General features: G+C 43.9%; 2 protein-coding genes across 3 annotated transcripts; one reads left to right on the top strand and one right to left on the bottom strand.

Moving 5' to 3' along the window:
* The first annotated feature begins 3,692 nt into the window (after positions 1 to 3,692).
* Positions 3,693 to 9,959, top strand: DNAJA4 (DnaJ heat shock protein family (Hsp40) member A4). 2 transcript variants are annotated; one of them, XM_014879228.2, is made up of 8 exons: positions 3,693 to 3,878; positions 3,966 to 4,106; positions 5,705 to 5,885; positions 6,783 to 6,887; positions 7,667 to 7,894; positions 7,984 to 8,214; positions 8,739 to 8,839; positions 8,922 to 9,959. In XM_014879228.2, the coding sequence occupies exons 2-8, from the start codon at positions 3,975 to 3,977 to the stop codon at positions 9,138 to 9,140; spliced, it is 1,197 nt and encodes a 398-aa protein (XP_014734714.1). In that variant the 5' UTR covers positions 3,693 to 3,878; positions 3,966 to 3,974; the 3' UTR covers positions 9,141 to 9,959. The 2 variants fall into 2 exon arrangements, with proteins under 2 accessions (XP_014734714.1, XP_088028491.1); XM_088172365.1 differs by lacking the exon at positions 5,705 to 5,885 and having other exon boundaries at positions 3,770 to 3,878.
* A 439-nt stretch (positions 9,960 to 10,398) lies between these two features.
* SKIC8 (SKI8 subunit of superkiller complex) lies at positions 10,399 to 18,851 on the bottom strand. The gene is made up of 10 exons (XM_014879232.2): positions 18,763 to 18,851; positions 18,629 to 18,656; positions 18,169 to 18,274; positions 17,166 to 17,338; positions 15,979 to 16,127; positions 15,564 to 15,657; positions 13,467 to 13,560; positions 12,701 to 12,793; positions 11,987 to 12,065; positions 10,399 to 10,677 (listed from the first exon to the last, which is right to left on the bottom strand). The coding sequence occupies exons 1-10, from the start codon at positions 18,772 to 18,774 to the stop codon at positions 10,588 to 10,590; spliced, it is 918 nt and encodes a 305-aa protein (XP_014734718.1). The 5' UTR covers positions 18,775 to 18,851; the 3' UTR covers positions 10,399 to 10,587.
* Positions 18,852 to 19,780: the final 929 nt, after the last annotated feature.

Genomic DNA, 19,780 nt, shown 5'->3' with positions numbered 1-19,780 from the left:
AGGCAAGTAACAACTTTTAAAACTCACATATGCTCTTAATACTAATTCATTTCTAATGAAGGAATTCAGATTAGAGAAAGCCATGACTGCTAGTCACTCACTATAAACTACCCTAAAATAGCTCAAAACAAATGCCATCATCTACATTTTTCTTGCAGATACAAATCTTTTACTTTCCAACTGTAGCAAAAAGGTTTTCCCAAGAGTTTGTTTCTGCACAAAATATCCTTTTCATACATTTATTATGGGCCCAGGACCATTAAAGGTTCATTAAATGAAACTGCCATAGTTTACTGTTTAACATATATTTTTAATAAGACTAAAAATCACAGTTTAAAACTATTATTTAAAGGATATTTTCTAGGGAAGTTTGTAGAAAATGTGATAACTTTTGAGATCTGGGTGCTTGAAAGAATCCAGCTCAGCATGAAGGGAAGTCTGCTGTGATTCTAATTTCACCCTATAGAGGAAATACTGAAGCTCTTTATGCAAATTTAGTGTGACTGAAGAGAGACACAATCCCTCAGATTCCCGACTTCTTTTCCCAGTGTTTGTAATAAAAGTTATTTTTGACACTTTTTTACAAAAGTCAAGGGTGCTGCAAGAAGCTGCAGCTGCAGTTCAGCAGATTGCTCTCTTACCTATGTCTCCAGGATGCTGCTTTCAACAAGAATGAGAAATAGTAATATAACCAGATAAAAGAAATGCAAACAAACAGATTTTAGCAGTGGTTTATGTAATGGGATTAAAAGATAATGCATAATTCTTGCAGCATATAAAGATGTTGCATGGTCCCAAGGTCGGGGGGAAGCAGTTTTAACTCTTGCTTTGTACTAACCTGTTTCAGAACCAGAGTCCTCTGGTGGTTAAATGAAAGAGGTTCCAGATCTAATCACTCCCCATTCCCACTCCAGTCCTGACTGCTTGCAGAGAACAGAAATTCTCTGCCGGTTTTCCTGTTGACACTCGCACGCAAATTGGATACTGTGCAAGTAAAAAGGGACAAGGTGATTCATGTTACCTGTGGCAGGAGGGAAGAAAGAGAAGGAACAGTAAAAGAGATTAGCAATTCATCTGAAAAATGGGTAAGCAACTGCTGGTTAGCAACAACCACAGATTTAAGGAGGCAAGGTGTGCAGCACAAACCAGAGCTGGGCGTGTACACCCCTGGTCACCAGGCTGGATGAGTACAGAAACCAGCACTGCAGTTGCTGAGAACATGTCTGCATGGGTAAAGGCTGCATCACATTTATTACTAACCATGACAAAAGGAGCTGCTGAGGGTTCTAACTCTGTTCCATAAATACAGCACTGATAAATAGGAAATGGTTTCCTTCAGACAGCTGCAGGACTGTGTGCCCCTCAGGTATCAGAATGGCTGCAGCACTCACAGCAGAGAGATGCAGGACATGCACATGATGATGCAAAGAATATCCACGGAGGGGTATTTCTCCTGGTTTTATCATCTCAAACACCAACCCCAAATACTTTTCCTACTAATTCTTTGAATAAATAATGATTTGATTGTACCAACTGGAAACAAAGATGGAGGAAACAAATGCTGCATATTAAAATAAATACAATCTGATAGGTCTCCCTAATAAAATGAAAATGTAAATGAAGTAAATGAGGCTCAATCCTCTTAAGCAAAAATCCAAACCAGCCAAGTTTTTCGCTGTTATTACAAGTAACAAATGTTAAGTAAGTAAGAAACCATCCACCAGCGTGAGTTCTTATTATATTTACTAGTATTTACACACACCTACATGAGGATTTCTATTCACAGAAATTGTACACTCTTTTCATGACACACTAAAAATGGATCTCTAAAACGCATTATGTGCTTCGAAAGTTTCTCATCTACTGAAGCATTCAGCTACTACAAAGCTATAAAAAGATTTATTGTTTCTTCTTAAATGGAAATATTATGTTCAGAACTACAGATTTTAGCTAATTTATCTTTAAGGTGAAGACAATTATGAGAAAAAAATCTTTTTTTGCCATAAAAACGAGATATTTCATTCTTGGCCTACAAATTTGCAGAGTAACTTACCATAAATGTTTTTAGAAAATAGTTTCTGTATTTACTTGTCAATATAATTTCACAATTGCAAAACACAGATTTACACATTCAGCTGCTGATAATTATGCTTAGAGAAAATAATAGTTACCAACACAGATTTTTCTTGTGGTTTTGAACTGTTCCCTTCATTGATATTTTCTGTTGATTTCCTGTAATTAACTCCCCTTCCTTCAGTAAATTTACATGCTTAATATAAGCAGATTGCATTCATTCAATCTTCTAATAGTATTTACCTGAAATGCAGTAGGAAGTTCATTATAATGGCACCAGAGCTCTAAATGATGACAAATTTTCATTCGGATCCCACACTGCTGCCTTTCCTCCCCCTTTTCCTTCCCTGCCATTTCCCACTGTCAGAAAACACAACAGGCCCCTGTCCTTCAGAGCCATCCTGACTCTCTACCTGGGCTGCACTTGGCAGGGCAGGGAGCTGGAACCTTTGGGTTATCATAATCACAGCAGATGCTCTACTTCCATAAAACTGTTCCCTGGAATAAAAAAGCAGCTTGTAAGAATTTCTATTCAAGTTTGAACAAAATCTGTTCTCAGTTCATGCAGCTCTTCTGTACTTTTCACTTGAGGTTTTTTAGCATTAAGTTGCCATTTTCTATGAAAATATGCTTTTGCTCAGGTCCACCCAAGTACCAGTTATCTTCTTTCTCCTGAGCAGTAAATAATTAATTGAGGACCTTCGGTTACCTGGAGGAAGGTGAAAAGTAGCCCAGCTTCCAAATCTGCTCCAGGTAGGCCAGCTTGAGGAAAGGGCAAATAACAGATACCGAGCAGAGGTACAACATTAGCCCAATTAATTCAAAAGGCCCAAAATACTGAGGAACAAGGCATCAGGAAAGCCATCTACTAATTAACCAGAACAAGATCTAACACACAGCATGGAGCAGGTTGTACCAGGGTGCTCACCAGACTCTCCCAGAGGCGAATGAATGAATTTCACTTTCATACGGAGCAGGGAGCGAAACCGGCGCCAAGGGAGGCGGCGGCCATGAGGGCCCCTCAGGAGAAACGCAGCCCCTCAGGAAGGATCCCTCAGGAAGGATCCCCAGGTGGGACCCCTCAGGTGGGATCCTCAGGAAGGACCCCTCAGGAATGACCCCTCAGGAAGGATCCCCAGGTGGGACCCCTGGGATCCTCAGGAATGACCCCTCAGGAAGGAGGCTCACCCACGCCGAGCCCACGGCATTCCAGATTTGTTGAAAGCTGATACAAGTGGAATTACGCTCAACAGATTGTTTTTACAATACAAAGATACAAAATACGGGGTGATTTTTTAAATGTATTTTTAACTCCAGAGAATAGTCACATCTTAACTCGAATGGAAAGCGCATCTAAAGCTTCCACGTAATAAAGTTATTATTTTGGAACTTTTACTCAGAAATGGCATTATATATAAATCGAAAAGCAATGAAGAAGAGGTAAGAATAGACATGGGTTAGCACATTAGCACGGGTGATAATTTACAGCCCTCCGGTACTCCATTACCCAGTACCGGTTTGTGTGAGCGGCGCTCCGCCACCCGCCCGCACCGCCCCGAGTCAAACCCCGAGCGCGGACCCGGGCCCGCCCCGAGGCCCCGCCCCCCCGCGCGCACCGCCGGTGACGTCACGCGCGCGTTCTAGACCGTTCCAGCCCCGTGACGTCACGCGCGGCGTCATTCCAGAAGATTCGGCCGGGGCCCGTATAAAGGCCGCGGAAGAGGCGGGGCCGCCGGGGTCGGGCAGCGGGCGGCAGCAGCAGCAGTGGTGGCGGTGTTGTTGTTTGCAGCGGAGCGACCGCGGCGGTGAGCGCGGCCCGCGGGGCCTTGGCGGGGCGCCGGGCGGGGTAACGCGGGGGTGAGCCTAGGGTAACGCGGCGCGTCCTCCCACAGGCACCCACCATGGTGAAGGAGACTGAGTACTACGACATCCTGCAAGTGAAGCCCAATGCTTCCTCCGAAGAGATCAAGCGCGCCTACCGCAAGCTGGCGCTGAAGTATCACCCCGACAAGAACCCCAGCGAGGGCGAGCGGGTACGCGGGGCCGGGGGCCGGGGGCCGGGGCTGGGCCGAGGCCTGTGGGCTGCCCGCCGTGAGGCGGCCGCGCTCTCGGCGGCGCCTGCGGCCTTTGCGCGGGGCAGGCCCCATCCGGCGGGCCGGGGCCGGGCCGGGCTGGGCTCATCGCGGTCACCGCGGGATGGGTGGCCCTGCAGGGCGAGCCCGAGGCTGGGACGCCGCGGGTCCCCCACAGACAGGCCGTTGTTACAGCCAGCGTGCGCTCAATCGTAGTTCAGATTCTGCTGTGCCCTTCTGCAGCGTAGTGCCAGAACGTGAGGGCTCCCCTACTCCCAGGTCTCTGTTCAGAGCTGTGGGCCCGGCAGCAGGCCTGATGGCCCAGCTGTGGTAAAGGGCATGCGGCATTTCTTTTTGCATGTAGCGCATACCAGTTTCCCTGTAGTTATGTTGGAAGATCATCCTTAGAGAAGCTGGTTAAAACTGGCAAAGCTGGAAGGATTTCTGGTGTGCCAGTGGCCACTGTGCTGTGAGACATTGAAAAGGCTGGAAGTGGATCCAGCTGCCATCCAGCTGTTGTGCTGGATGGATTTGTGTTCCTGAACAGGATGGGTTTTCTTCAGAGAAAAATGCTAACGTAGATGTCTAAGGTAACTATCCCCAGGGAATCACTGGGCTACACATGGGTGCTTACAAGAGAGCTATTTTACATGCTATCAGCACAGACCCGCTCAGCTGCCTGTGTTAGCTTGGATGATAAGCCAGCACCACAATTGGAGAGCTATGGAAAACACAAATGATGGGATTGTTTATCTAAAAGCTGGTCTGCTGATACCTTAATATAGGAGTAGAAAGTCGATACTTACATCTCTAGAATACTAATTTAAAGAACTCAAATAGTAGTCTAGTCAAAGGTAACCTTTTCTGCTTTTATTTTGGGCCTGCCTTTTTTGCTTACACCACTTTACGTGGCCATAAGTAAATGAACTTTAAAATGGAAGTGGTCATTCCAGTAATAGCAAATAATGTTTAAAAGTTCAGTTGGTCATCTTAGTAATAGGAAATTCTTCATAGCTGTTGAAGAAAATTCCTTAATTGTTTTGTTAAAGTGGGTGTTTTGATTTGTATCTAAGTCCTTGTGTTTGTGATGAGTAAGCAACAACAGTGTCTGGTGACATAAATCTCTGTTGTAGCTGGATGTACCAGCTCAGCAGGCATGGAGGATCCCTCTGTAGCTCTAGGCTGACTAGCCCTGCTGTGGCCACTGCTGGGCAGCTGCAGGACTTCAGGGGTAGTCCCATATTCCTTTCTAAATGGATCTGTTAGAGGTTATCATGGTTGTTGCAACTACCACAATCAACAAAACGTAGTTGGCATATACTTGTAAGGTGGATGTGACTGAATTAAGCCCACTTAAAACACGGGAGGAGGGGGGAGAGGGAGGAAAAGGGTGGTTTTCCTGGACAGAAGCGTGCTATTAGTCTGTTACCAGGGAGTTTCCTTTTGGAAACGTGCTACAAGAGGGTGCTGTAGTGGCTCCATCTATAGATGGAGCTGTATATGAGAGGGCTACTTTTCCTCTTGGTCATAGTTGTTCAGAGCTTCTTTTTTCTTTTTAGTTTAAACTTATATCCCAGGCATATGAAGTTCTGTCGGACCCAAAGAAAAGGGACCTCTATGACCAGGGTGGGGAGCAGGCTATTAAAGAAGGAGGCCTGAGTGGCGGCAGCTTCTCTTCACCCATGGACATCTTTGACATGTTCTTTGGTGGTGGAGGCCGAATGAATAGAGAGAGAAGAGGTACACAGTTCTAAACAAGTTCTAGAAACTCTAACCATGCACTTAAGCATAAAACACCTGTGCTATGGTACTGCTGTTCTGCTGAGTGCACATAGTGTGGATATTACTTGTTGCAACAATAGAATAAGTAAATTATGATATTTCTAGTTACTCTAGCATTAAGATTCTAATAAAGTAGATAACATGGCTTAGCCATAGCCATCTTTCTGCTAAGTTCTGTTTATTTTTTGTTGAAGGGGGAATGGGTAGTCTGTAGGGGAGGGGGAACCATTGGTAAGTCAGCAGTTGACTTAGAGCTGTTTAAGTTACCTTTTTTCCAAATCTGTGCCTCACTTGCTCATGTGCTTTTGGGCAACTTGCTTCAAAGGACACCATCAACTTAAACTTTACTCATTTTAAATCTCATGAAAATATTTGGGAGAAATTACATGAAACTGAGTACAGTGTGCTGCCAAAAGCACGGTATGGTTTTTGTCTTCTCCATGCCCAGTGCCTGTTAAAGGAGCAAGTATTAACTTGCTGTAAAATCATTGAGATTATGCTATGCAGTGGCATGGAAATTCATAGGCAGGCATAACAGCAACTTCTAAATTGACAGATCTGAAGCTGGTAGTGTCCTTGCATCTTGCTGTTTCAGTTAAGCTTATAAAATTAGGAGTAGAAGCACGGATAGGGTGGCTTTAATGATGCTTTGCTTAATTACAGCTCAACTTTTATGTTTGGACATAAATGGGTGGAGCTTAGTAGAAGCTGATGGAACTGCACATGCTTTTAAGGGGGCTGAGTTGTGTTCAAAGTTTGGAATGAACTCTGCATTTCTTCAGTGAGACTGTGCATGAACATTTATCTTCACAAGAGCTGAACAAGTATTAATATTTCCCTTTTGTTTCTCTAAAGGCAAAAATGTGGTGCACCAGTTAGGTGTATCTCTTGAAGACCTATATAATGGTATTACAAGGAAACTGGCACTGCAAAAGAATGTTATTTGTGCGAAGTGTGAAGGTAAAAAAAAAAACTAGCGGTTTCAAACCCTTCTTCAGGTTTTGTTTGTGTGGATTATCTGGGGCTGAGAAAAAAGTCTGAAGGCTTTCTTACTTTTCTCTCATTTTCCTTTGCCTGATCCCTGAAAGTCTGCCAGGGTATTTAATTCTTACTTACACTTAACCAAGAATAAGTCTCTCAACCACAGTGTTACTAAGTGATTTTTCTAATCACAAACTAAAACACCTTGTGAGTTGCAGTTAAGGGTACCTAAATTAAAATGATCTTCCAGATAATGGAATTACATTCTGGATTTACATACAGAACTTGGATGTAAATGTCTATTCTGTAAAACTTCTTTAATTGCTGTAGGTGGAAGTCTAGCTTGTGTTATGCTACTAATTTTACAGTTATTAAGTACTCCCTAATGACTAGTCCTCTTTGAGGTAAATTTTAATAAGGTCTTGTATCTCTTAGTAGTCTGATAAATATTTAGTAAGCAGATTCTTTTCCAAGTATTAATGGAATGTTTATGTCTTGAATTTGGTATGCTGACAGTTCCTTGGACACCAGGATTTGCTGGGGGGTGGGGCAGAAGCTAATACAATAAGCTGTATAAGCATTTTGTTTGTAGAAACCTCCAGCTTCTAGGGCATGTTTTGTGATGGCAACTAAATTCCATTACTGAACTACTCTTAAGTTACCATTAAGTTACCCTAAATGCTCTTGAAGTCGCTGAGTTCCAGCCTGATTTCTGTAAATTTCTGAGACTGAGATCCAATTTAACTCTTTTGTCAAAGGTTATGGCGGAAAGAGAGGGGCAGTAGAAAAATGTCCTGTGTGTAAAGGAAGAGGGATGCAAGTTATAGTTCAGCAGATTGGACCTGGCATGGTGCAGCAAATCCAAACTGTATGTCCAGAATGCAAAGGCCAAGGTGAAAGAATAAACCCGAAGGACAGGTGTGACAACTGCAATGGCTGTAAGGTTGTAAGAGAGAAAAAGATCATAGAAGTTCATGTTGATAAAGGTAAGAATTATATGTTTGTACTGGTTCCCTAATAATTGTCTGTAATAACCTATAGTTCTGCAGAGAATAAATGGGTTTCTTCTCTTCAGGTATGAAAGATGGTCAGAAGATAGTATTTCATGGAGAAGGTGACCAGGAGCCTGACTTGGAGCCTGGTGATGTTATAATTGTGCTTGATCAAAAGGATCACAGTGTCTTTCAGAGGCGAGGGCATGACTTAATCACAAAAATGAGAATTCAACTCTCGGAAGCCTTATGTGGTTTCAGAAAGACAATTGAAACTCTGGACAACAGAGTTCTTGTCATATCCACTAGGCCAGGTAGGTCTCTGAGAGTTCTAATACTATGTAAACTATCAACTGCTTGCCTGTTTAATTGTACCTGGGCTGGAGTTCTTGGGGGAGATGGGTCTATTTGGGATTTTTTTCTAACCAGAAGATGCAACAGGTTCACGAGGCAGTCACTTAATTTAGTTGGCTCTCTGTTGTTGTTACTCTTTCTAAAACATGCAGAGTTATAGCTAAAGCTGTCAAATACTTCTTTGTAAACCTCAGCCCCAGTTGGTGGATAGCGAGGAAAATACTAAAGAGGCAATCTTAAATTCTATTCAATTATCAGTTCATTCAGCCTGAAGGCTGTGTCAAGGAAAGCTGATTTTTCTTATAGCAGGGGAAATAGTCTAAATGGCCTTAGTTTTGTACAGCTTGGGTTGAGCTCTCTCCTGTGAATTGGTTACAATCTCCCTGAGGAGCCATGAGAACACTGCTTGTGTACAGCCCTGCCTGGTGTGGCTGTGAAATGCCTGTCCCATCACAGCAGCCCACTTACAGCTCTTGCTCCATAGGTGAAGTGATAAAACACGGTGACCTAAAGTGTATCTACAACGAAGGGATGCCTGTCTACAAATCTCCAATGGACAAAGGCAGCCTGATTATACAGTTTTTGGTAAGCTGCACACTTTTCTGTGGCCAATATACTTGTGTTCACACATGAATGAATACTAACTTTTAAAAACGTCAAATTGCAGGTCCAGTTTCCAGAGCACTACTGGCTCCCAAGGGAGAAACTGTCTCTGCTGGAGGCTCTGCTTCCTCAGCGAGAAGATGTTATGGTTACAGATGAGATGGATCAGGTAGACCTGGAAGATTTTGATCCCAACGAGCAAACCTACCGCAACAGCGCGGGAGAAGCGTACGAAGAAGATGAAGAGGGTCCAAGAACAGGAGTACAATGTCAGGCATCTTAAAGCAAGGTGGAGTGGATGTCATCTAAGATGTAAATTTTCACAATGAAAACTGCATGGCTGTAATAGCCACTGCTTGTGGTTTTTGTGTTCAGCAAATTGAGTTGCTGCGCTGTCAGTATCACCTTTTTGTAACTAATTTATATTGTGTTCTTGTAGTCTTTCTATATAAGGCAAATGTCATACAGCTGAGAACCAACTGAGTTGGTAATGCATTTTCCTTGCTGTGAAGGTTCTCAATTTATTTCACCTGTGCTATTTCTATGAGACTTGGGCAATATTGATAGAGGCTAAGTGGAATGTCTTATGTAAATACTTTCATACTGGAAAATTAATTTCATAGAAAAAAACATAGCAGAATAACTTCTAATAAATAGTACTTCACCTTTTCTCATGCTTCTCTTGTACTTTCTAAACCACTCTAGAACCCCCTTTATTTAAACAAGTTCTTCTAAACTCAGATTCCTGTCATCTAGTCTAGATTATTCTCAATATTCAGTTTTGTGTTAGCTGCACCACTCATACCTGTCTGATTTTGTATTTCAGAAGCATTTTGTGCATGCCCTCCTCTGCCTCATAGCCCTCTTCCTGTGTTCTGTGGGTTTACAGTAGCATTCCTTCAGCTGCTTCTCTGTCTGTGACCTAAGGTTACAAGCTGTCCTCTAATGTGTTACATACAAGCAAATGCTTCCAAATAAAAGTTTGACCTTCCAGAAGCTCAAGGTTTGTATTTCAGCCTTCCATAGAAAGGGTTTTTACTTCCTAGGCCTTGTATACTTGTGCCTTAAGTAAAATGAATAAACCAAAACCACTTGCATTGGGTATACTGCTGCTGTTTTATAACATGCACGATACCACAGTACAGTGATTCCATTAAAGCTTTTTTCCCTTTTATCTACTTTGTGGTAGTGTTTGTGGTAAGTCAGGGTTAGAAACAAGTGGTCCCCTTTAGTAAAATTAAACCATGATGAATGATCTATGTCCGTGTACCACACAATTGCTGAAACAGGTGTTCAGCTTAAGTGATCCTCTTGCACTCACTGGTGTAGCATCAGGCCAAGCTCAGGCTGTCATTTCCCACGTCTATGACACAGCCTCAGCCCTTTTCCTTCTGCTAAAATAAGCTGCTGTGACACTTAGCCCATGCCTTCCAGCTCTGGTCTATTTATGTTTAAAGGCAGGGGCGATTAACTGAGCAGTTACTTCACCCATGACTACATTTTTCCAAAACTACCTTTTTCCAAGAATTAGACACAAGGACTTTGAGCTGTAGCTTTTATTTTAAAAAAGTAAAGCTTTCATGCTAAACAAAATCAAAATTAGATATAAACATATCTGGTTTTGCAGATCTGTATGAAATGCTTTTTATCATATTAAAAAAGTACATGGGATAATAGCAGTCCATTGAAACTGCTACAAGAGATTTACTGAAGCATCTGAGTCAAGACATTTAAACTGGGCAGTCATAAATATGAATTTCTTGGTCATCACCAACAGACACAATTTTGGACCCACTTCCATTGTATTTCACTCCCCAAACCTGTAAATAAGACACATATAATTTTAGCAAGAGAGTACAAAGAAAAGGTATTGTTGTGGCACTCATATTTATTACAAGCAGTAGAGGAAGGGTTATTGAAGTCACCCGATGAGAGCTGGTGCAGTTCTGGCTGGAGCAGGAGCCATGTCTGCTGCCAAGGGGTTATACCAGCCACAGATGCTCCAGCAGGGCTGGAAAGTACCTGCCCCAGTTTGCATAAATAGCCCAAGTGTTTTCACCTGTGCCCATCCTGCAGCCCTTTCTGAAAACAGTATTTCACAGTGCAGGAAAGCAAGTGAGGAAGTATTTGTCATGCAGACTGATACATCATGACAGACTGAAGAATGACTTGGTTTATCCTTGAGCTCTTTCAGAGAACCATTTACCTACCCGTGCAAAACTTCCTTAGAAAAATGCAGCTTAGTCCTCTGGTTTGAGACAGTTACACAAGCTCTTAAGTGACCCCTCTCCATCAGAATGACATCAGGAAGAGTGATGAATGTGAAGTGCAGGGTGAGTGTGCTGACCACAGGATCTTTGGGCAATCTTGTACTACCGATGCTACTTTGCATTGGTACCAAACCCAGTAACAGAGCTGTAACCCTGACACATCTCTGCTTGCCACAGACTGAAGGAGATTATACACCACAGCTACAACAACAGGGCAAATCCAGTCCCACGTGGTACTTCAATACTAAAACCCCCGTGGCTATAGACAACTGAAAAGAAAGTTACCAGAAGTATAGCAGAAGAAAACATTCTTACAAAATCTGGAAGAATATCCTTTGTTTGTTTCTTGCTCAGTGATCCATTAAAATATAACAGTGTTTTATTTTCACCTGACAGGTCAACAAAGAGTAAATGGGTAGAAACCTAACACCTCCTCTCACAGGTAACGATCACTGAGCAATAAATTAAAATCCCACAGTATTACAGGCACTGAAGGAGGAAAAACTCCCAAGTTTCCAGGCTGCTTTCAAGCATCTGTTTAGGTAATTCCATCCTTTAAAATAAGTATTTCCACCCTTACCTAAGCACATGCAGTGTAAGTCACAGAAATAAGTAAGACCAGAGACAAGGTAACAAACAGTCTGGTGAGACTTTGGCTGCTCAGCATTGCCTTTACTTGGGACTCAAAAATGTTAATTACTTGGGCATACTAGTCCAATATTAAGTTGTAATTTTCATTATAGCAAATTAAAGTTGCATTAGAGCAAGCCTGGAACTGCAGTACCGAGGTGAAGCACAAATGTGCACAACCACACAAGCTCTGCTGGGAACGTGGTGACTGAGGGAACAGTAGCCATACCTGATCTTGGTGGTCAAAGAAAGTATGGACACAGGTCCTCGTTCCAGCATCCCAAACTTTCACACTTTTATCAGATGAACTGAAAGAAAAAAAAAAAATAGTGATCAATGTTTAAATTAATAGATTAACTAAAGTTTAATGCAAACGTTAAAGGGTACCATTAATATGGTAGACATAAGAAACCCTCTTTCACCCATCAAATACAGGGATGAAGTTGCAAAGGACTGCATCTTCTGCCAGGCTCCATTACCTTTAAAAAAAAATTCACTGTTCCAACATCTGCAGTGTGAAAATGAAGACTCCTGTTTTGGCCAAAAAATTATTTCAGGCAAGTTCCTTGGATAAGGAATTTCCCGTTGCATATACTTGGTCCCCTAGCTGCCTCAGCTGTTTTAAGAATTAATACTAAAGTTCAAGTAGATTAATGTACTACTAGTTTAGGTTGCAATTCTTGATTCAAATTTTTCAGCTACTTAGAATCAAACTGCCCTTCTCTGAGGTTGTTTTTCACTTCTCAGGACCTACACTACAGTGAGTGACTTACTCTGTAAAATGCTCTCACTATAGCTGGTATCACATCACAGATTGGCTCAGGTCTTTAAATTTTATGTTATTACAGATCCCACTGCAATTTGTACACATTTAATTTTTATGATCCATCTCCACTTACAAATTTTTTTTCAGTAATCATAAACAATTAAAAATCCTCAATACCTGGAAACAAAATGGGTATCATCAGGACAAAATGCCACATTTAAAACCCAGGATCCGTGACCACTTAATGTGCCAGCCAGGTTTGCATGTTGCCTGTGGAAAGAACACGTTAACATTTGCTTTATGAGTTCCAGGGAAAAAGCAACAGGAATATAGTCTAGCTAGTGCAGTCAAGAATGGTTCATCAGAAGGTGACTTCTGGACATTTGCTCATCCAAGCTGAACTGTGCTACAGCAGATTCTGTTTTTTCATTTCAAATAGTTAACATAAAAAGAAGTCACTAAGGAGGGACACTGGAGGACAAATAGTTTCACCAAAGCCAAAGCAATGCAGGTTTAGGGGCTGAAGACCACTGAAGCAGGGCCTTTTACTCCTCGGGGTCTTCCAGGGTACTGCACAATGCAACTGAAATAGGTCACAAATGTAATTTATAGGTCATAAATGTAATTTCCTGTGTACAGAACAGGCGTTTAGGAAGGGTGAACACAAGCTCACAGGACAGATATATAAAAGAATTAGCTTATTGCCTACAGGCAAATATGAGGAATGTAATTAGTTTTCAAGTTCCAGCTTTCTTTTACCTCTACACTTTTAAAAACATTATCTAAGATTGTAGTATTTAATGATCTACGATTATTTATTACATAAAAAGTCACCAAAAGCTGAAAGGAATTCTGGAGAGCTGAGGGTTTGATCTGTGTTTCACAGTATCAGCCTCTCTAAGCAGCTGCTCTCGTGCCAGCAGGGCTGGCAGTCCCCACTCACACGTCGTAGATTTTGATGTAGCCATCGTCGGAGGCGGTGACCAGGAGCTGGGAGTCAGGGGAGAAGGTCAGCGAGCGGATGGGCATGGCATGGCCTGTGGGCACAGGGACACAGGGCAGGGCCGGCTGTGACTCCTCTCACACACACACACACACAGCAGGGCTGGCTGTGACTCCTCTCACACACACACAGCAGGGCTGGCTGTGACTCCTCTCACACACACACACAGCAGGGCTGGCTGTGACTCCTCTCACACACACACACAGCAGGGCTGGCTGTGACTCCTCACACACACACACACAGCAGGGCTGGCTGTGACTCCTCACACACACACACACAGCAGGGCTGGCTGTGACTCCTCACACACACACAGCAGGGCTGGCTGTGACTCCTCACACACACACACACAGCAGGGCTGGCTGTGACTCCTCTCACACACACACACAGCAGGGCTGGCTGTGACTCCTCACACACACACAGCAGGGCTGGCTGTGACTCCTCTCACACACACACACAGCAGGGCTGGCTGTGACTCCTCTCACACACACACACAGCAGGGCTGGCTGTGACTCCTCACACACACACAGCAGGGCTGGCTGTGACTCCTCTCACACACACACACAGCAGGGCTGGCTGTGACTCCTCTCACACACACACACAGCAGGGCTGGCTGTGACTCCTCTCACACACACACACAGCAGGGCTGGCTGTGACTCCTCTCACACACACACACAGCAGGGCTGGCTGTGACTCCTCTCACACACACACACAGCAGGGCTGGCTGTGACTCCTCTCACACACACACACACACAGCAGGGCTGGCTGTGACTCCTCTCACACACACACGCAGCAGGGCTGGCTGTGACTCCTCACACACACACACACAGCAGGGCTGGCTGTGACTCCTCTCACACACACACACAGCAGGGCTGGCTGTGACTCCTCTCACACACACACACAGCAGGGCTGGCTGTGACTCCTCTCACACACACACACAGCAGGGCTGGCTGTGACTCCTCTCACACACAGCAGGGCTGGCTGTGACTCCTCACACACACACACACAGCAGGGCTGGCTGTGACTCCTCTCACACACACACACAGCAGGGCTGGCTGTGACTCCTCACACACACACAGCAGGGCTGGCTGTGACTCCTCTCACACACACACACACACAGCAGGGCTGGCTGTGACTCCTCACACACACACACACAGCAGGGCTGGCTGTGACTCCTCTCACACACACACACAGCAGGGCTGGCTGTGACTCCTCTCACACACACACACAGCAGGGCTGGCTGTGACTCCTCACACACACACACACAGCAGGGCTGGCTGTGACTCCTCTCACACACACACAGCAGAGCCGGCTGTGACTCCTCTCACTGATCCAGCACTCAGCCAGCCACACCACAGCAGCTCTGCCTGCTCACAGAGTAGCTTCTGGAGCCCCCCTCTCTCCAGAGGCTCTTCCCACACCAGAGAAGGGAAAGGGACAGCAATTCTCAGCTGGGAATGTTAAGCCATGTCTGCAGCACAGAGCATCTCGTTTCTTCCAGCTCTGGGTCTGTATTAGCAATTATGTCGTATTTTATAGTATGATTGCATATTTAAGTGGTTGGGGTTTTGGTTACAGCTGGGCAGAAACTGCATGAACATTAAAAGCCCACTTATGTGTTAGAAAAAAATGCACGTCTTCTATAATATAAAATGTTATTTTTCAGAACAGCAAAAATTGCTTCAGAACAAATACCATGAGAAAAAGAAAAACCATATGCACAGCAGCACACATTTGCCTTGGCTTCATTCCCTTGTACTTTACTGCAATACAAGGAGCTATAATTTAAGAATTTAGCTAAGCATTACTGACTGTATCTTTTAAAAAGGCCTTTATGATGCAAGCCTGAGTTTACAGTTTGCCTCTAATATTTTAAGTGGCTCAGGTTAGAGCACACTAAATAACTAAATACTGGCTAATGGACAAAAACGTCAACTCCCTTTTTCCGTGGCTGTTGATACAGTTCTGACTTGCATTTAATTTTTTAATTTTGTCAGAAAGGAGGCCAGAATTTGGTTGCTGTAAATAACCAAACCATACCTTCTAGCGTATGTAGAAGTTTTCCAGTTGCAATATCAAAAATATTGATAATGCCATCTATTGCTCCACTGGCCAAGTACTTTCCATCTGGACTCTGTAGTAAAACACAAAAAGTGTGATTCAACATCTGTGTGCATTTATGCTGTGTAAGTCCTGACATTCCCTTGGCAACTTTTCACAAATAATGATCTATGTAAGATACCTGGGCTCCAAAAATCCCCAAGACTATAAGCAAGACCCAAATAAATTTTCCAGATGTGCAGGGGGAAAATGTCACACAATTTCTATTTGGTACTATAGCTGTCACTTAGTATTATTGTAGAGATAAACTAATAGATTGAAACAAAAATACCTATTTACAACATATTAAAGCAATAGCAATGTCTCATAAAGAATTATCAACTGTGCTTCTTACATATGCAATGCTAAGGATGAACTTTCCTCTGGTGTCCAGAGAATATTCTTTCTTTCCAGTTTCAACACCGAAAATATTTACTTTCCCCACGTGACTTCCTGTTGCAAGGTACTGGGAATCAGGTGAAAAGGCCAGGGACCAAGCATCAACTGTATTAAAAATAAAAACCAGTTAGCTGGATCCTGTACCTGGTTCTTATTCAACAGTGCCAGCTCTGTGTGCATTTGTTTAGATGTTCAACCCTCTAAGAGTCTACAAGCTCATCAAGTTACCCTTTCTATGTAATTAATAGAGTGTATCTTGAGCCACTTACATTCAGTAAAATATTACATTTCTAGTAAGCCTCTGATCTTATGAGACTCTCGTGTAACAATAAATTTAGAATTTAAGACTACATCAGTTAAGTCTAAATTCTTATTTTTTTCCTGGTAGCAAAAGATTGAAACTACTGAAAAAACCAACACTAGTACGTAGCAAAGCACAGAGGATGCAGGAGAAATGCAGATACACAAATGTAACACAGATGACATTCCTGCAACTGAACATCAAAACCCATCATATTTCATAGCAGTGAAATGTGTTTATCTGGCACAATGTAATTCACAGGTTTTTTTCTAAAAGCTTAATATTACTTCCCTAAAACACTGCAAGACTGATATTAAATTTGTGACTTCCACTGGACTCATTAAATACTTGGAATAAGACCTTAGGCCCTGAATTCCAGCATGGAGAACATCAGCATTGTTGCCATTGATAACTGTTGTGACTTGCTCGCTCAGGATTGGACATGTTGGATAAAAAAGGATCAAATTCACTGCAGTGTTATGAAGAACGTTCAGAGCTCCTTTGTAAATCCATCTGAATAAACACCTGAATTCTTTACTCCCAATATCCCTTTACCAATACATGTGTAAGAGCAAGCTGTTTTCCATTCTGCTTTATGCATGCAGCAAAAAGCCAACTACGTGTACCTGAGAAAGCACAAGTAGTGTGTAAAAATAAATGTAAAATTGTCTGATGCTGCTTTGTGTTGAGTTCATAAAACCTTTAAGACTTCTGCAAATATAGAAAAGATTAAACCCCCCCAAAGATCTCAATCCCCTCATACACCCCAATGCCTCAGTGCTCAGTGTTTGCCAGAGAGTCACAGTGTTCTCTGCAGAGCCAGCTCAGCCCTGGTGACTTACCAGGCCCAGCATCTATGGACTTGATCTGTTTGCCAGTGTCCAGGTCCCAGAGGCGAATGTGGGCGTCCAGGGAGCTGGATGCTGCAATGGCCCCCGTGTGGCTGATGTCCACTGACACCACCCCCAGCTGGTGACCCTCCAGAGTCCACTGCAGGTCCAGCTTCTCATCATTCCTGTGGTGCAAGGGAAAGGAAAGCCTGGTTGGGAACAGCTGGGGGTGCTCATAGACCCTCCAGCCTCACACAAAACAGACAATCCACAATCCTCCACTTGGCCAACACAGGGCAATCCAATCCTCCCATCAAATGCCAAGGGCTACACACAAACTCTCTGTACTTAAAGAACTGACAGGTCAATAATTTACCAGATTCCTGCCAAGCAGGTACTTCATCCCAAGTTTGGAAGCTATCCCACCAAAAGATGTCCAGCACACACCAGTCTGGGGGTACTCACAGAGCTCACCCGTGAGCTCAGCACAAAGTGCCATCACTGACATTTTCACAGTCACCCCCAGCCAAGCTAAACCTGTCACTAAAGTGAAGCACATCCTTCATACTGCTTTGCCTAAGACACAGAATAACTTCTTTGCACAAGCACACTTCCATAACGACTATCAGGATCTTTTTTCAAAAAAAAAAAAAAAAAAGACATCATTTCCTCTTTCTCACTATTCCCATTATTGCTTTCACAGTACACATCTCCAAATGCACTGTCTCTCAAAATATGAATTGCCCATTCTTTGGTTTAGAAGTACATAAAGTATTCTCTGACATGCACTTTCAAAAGGATTCTCATTCTTTGGAAATGAAAGCACACCAGAATGCCACCACTCCAAGAGAAAGCACACACCAGTGGAGATAAGCTGGCTCAAAGAAGCAGCCCTGTGTGCCAGGCTACCCCTTCCCTGAGGTAACTTCTATCATCCCTGCAGATTCTGGGAATTCAGGGCTGCTCCACACTGACTACTTCCAAGGCCTAACACAGGTTAACATGGAGCACTTACCACTTCCAGACCTTCACCAGATCATCCAAAGAGCCAGAGATCACTGTTTCTGAACCATCATTTTTATTTTTTCCCCAGGCAACTGACCAAATGGCATCATCGTGAGCTAAAAGAGAATATAAGCACAGGAACTAAAAATTAAGTATTTTCTTTTGATAGGAGAGCACAAACAGTTTTGGTAATGCTGACATGGCTAGCTGCAATGTTGGCAATAGACCTCCCGCTCCTCAGGTCTACTGAGTGCTCCGAGAGCCCTGTCACCGCTTTCTTTGTTCCAAAATATGCAATGTGCTGTGTGACCAGCGTCACTGCTGAAAAAGCAGTACAGCTACATCTGAGTTACACAGATTTAAATCTAATTTAAACATAACCAGGTGTCCTCACACGGATACCTGCCATTATAAACTTTACATCATCCCAGAGCACCGACATTGCTCAACACCCGTTAGCGTTTGCTCACCTTGCTCTTGCTTGAAGAGAATACCGTACTAGAAAGAAAAAATAATTAATATTACACATGAGCAGCCTATATATATATACACATAAACACCTCAACCCAGCAGTTCGCTCAGCTAACGCCGTGTTTTTAATTACCTGTGTGGTCATGTCTTTCTGAAGCAATTCCGACGGCAGCGCTCTGCAAGGCGCCGACACAGCTCCTGCCGCCGGCGCGCCTTGATGACGTCAGGTACCACAGAGAGCGCCGCTCCTCCGCGCCCTTTGCCGCCCCCTTGTGGCCGGGAGGTCCAGGCGGACATCTCCCGCCGGCGGGAACGGCGCGCGCCGCCCGCAGCGCCCTCAGGGACCGGAGGGCTGAACCGGCACCGAGTCCTGACCCGCAGGGACCGCGGGGCTGAACCGGCACCGGGTTCTGACCCGCAGGGACAGCGGGGCTGAACCGGCACCGAGTCCTGACCCGCAGGGACAGCGGGGCTGAACCGGCACCGCGTCCTGACCCTCAGGGATAGCGGAGCTGAGCCCCCGGCCCGAAGTTGTGTCCCACAGTTTACATCTTCATCGCCGCCTCTCACTCATCCCCTCCCGCTCACCCATAGGAGCCGGGCCCGTCGGAGCCCCTCAGGATCTCCGGTGTGTGGTACCGTGCCAGCGGTGCCCTGCGGTGCTGCCATGGCAGCCATGGTGTAAAAGCTGTGGGACCGAGTGCGGGGTGCGCTCCAGTCCGCAGGCCCAGCCGTGTAGGAAGCTCCTGTGACAATTGATAAAAGATTCGTGTTAATCACAAAAGCATTAGGGTTTGTATAAACCAGAATACTAAGCTCTAAAGTGAAGCATGGACACTAGATAAAGGAAATGATATGATTAAATAATTTTGTTTAAAATCACCTTGTTATGTTATATTATGTTGTATTATGTTACATCACATTATGCTATATTATGTTATGTTTTTCAAATAAGTTGTATCGGCTACCAGCTTGCAAAATTGGACTTTCCAAAAAGCCCTTCCTGCCTTTATCTGATCAATACTGCCTATCCCAAAAACCAGACTCCCAGAACTTCTCTGGTGGTTATCCACAAGGACCAGACCTCCAGAACTTCCCTGGTGGTCACCTACAAGGACCGGATGGCAATCTGTGACTGATTATCACCCAAA

The sequence above is a fragment of the Sturnus vulgaris genome, chromosome 13 (genome assembly GCF_052056855.1).
Source record: "Sturnus vulgaris isolate bStuVul1 chromosome 13, bStuVul1.hap1, whole genome shotgun sequence".
Classification (NCBI taxonomy): domain Eukaryota; kingdom Metazoa; phylum Chordata; class Aves; order Passeriformes; family Sturnidae; genus Sturnus; species Sturnus vulgaris.
This window is presented reverse-complemented; position numbering and strand designations above follow the sequence as displayed.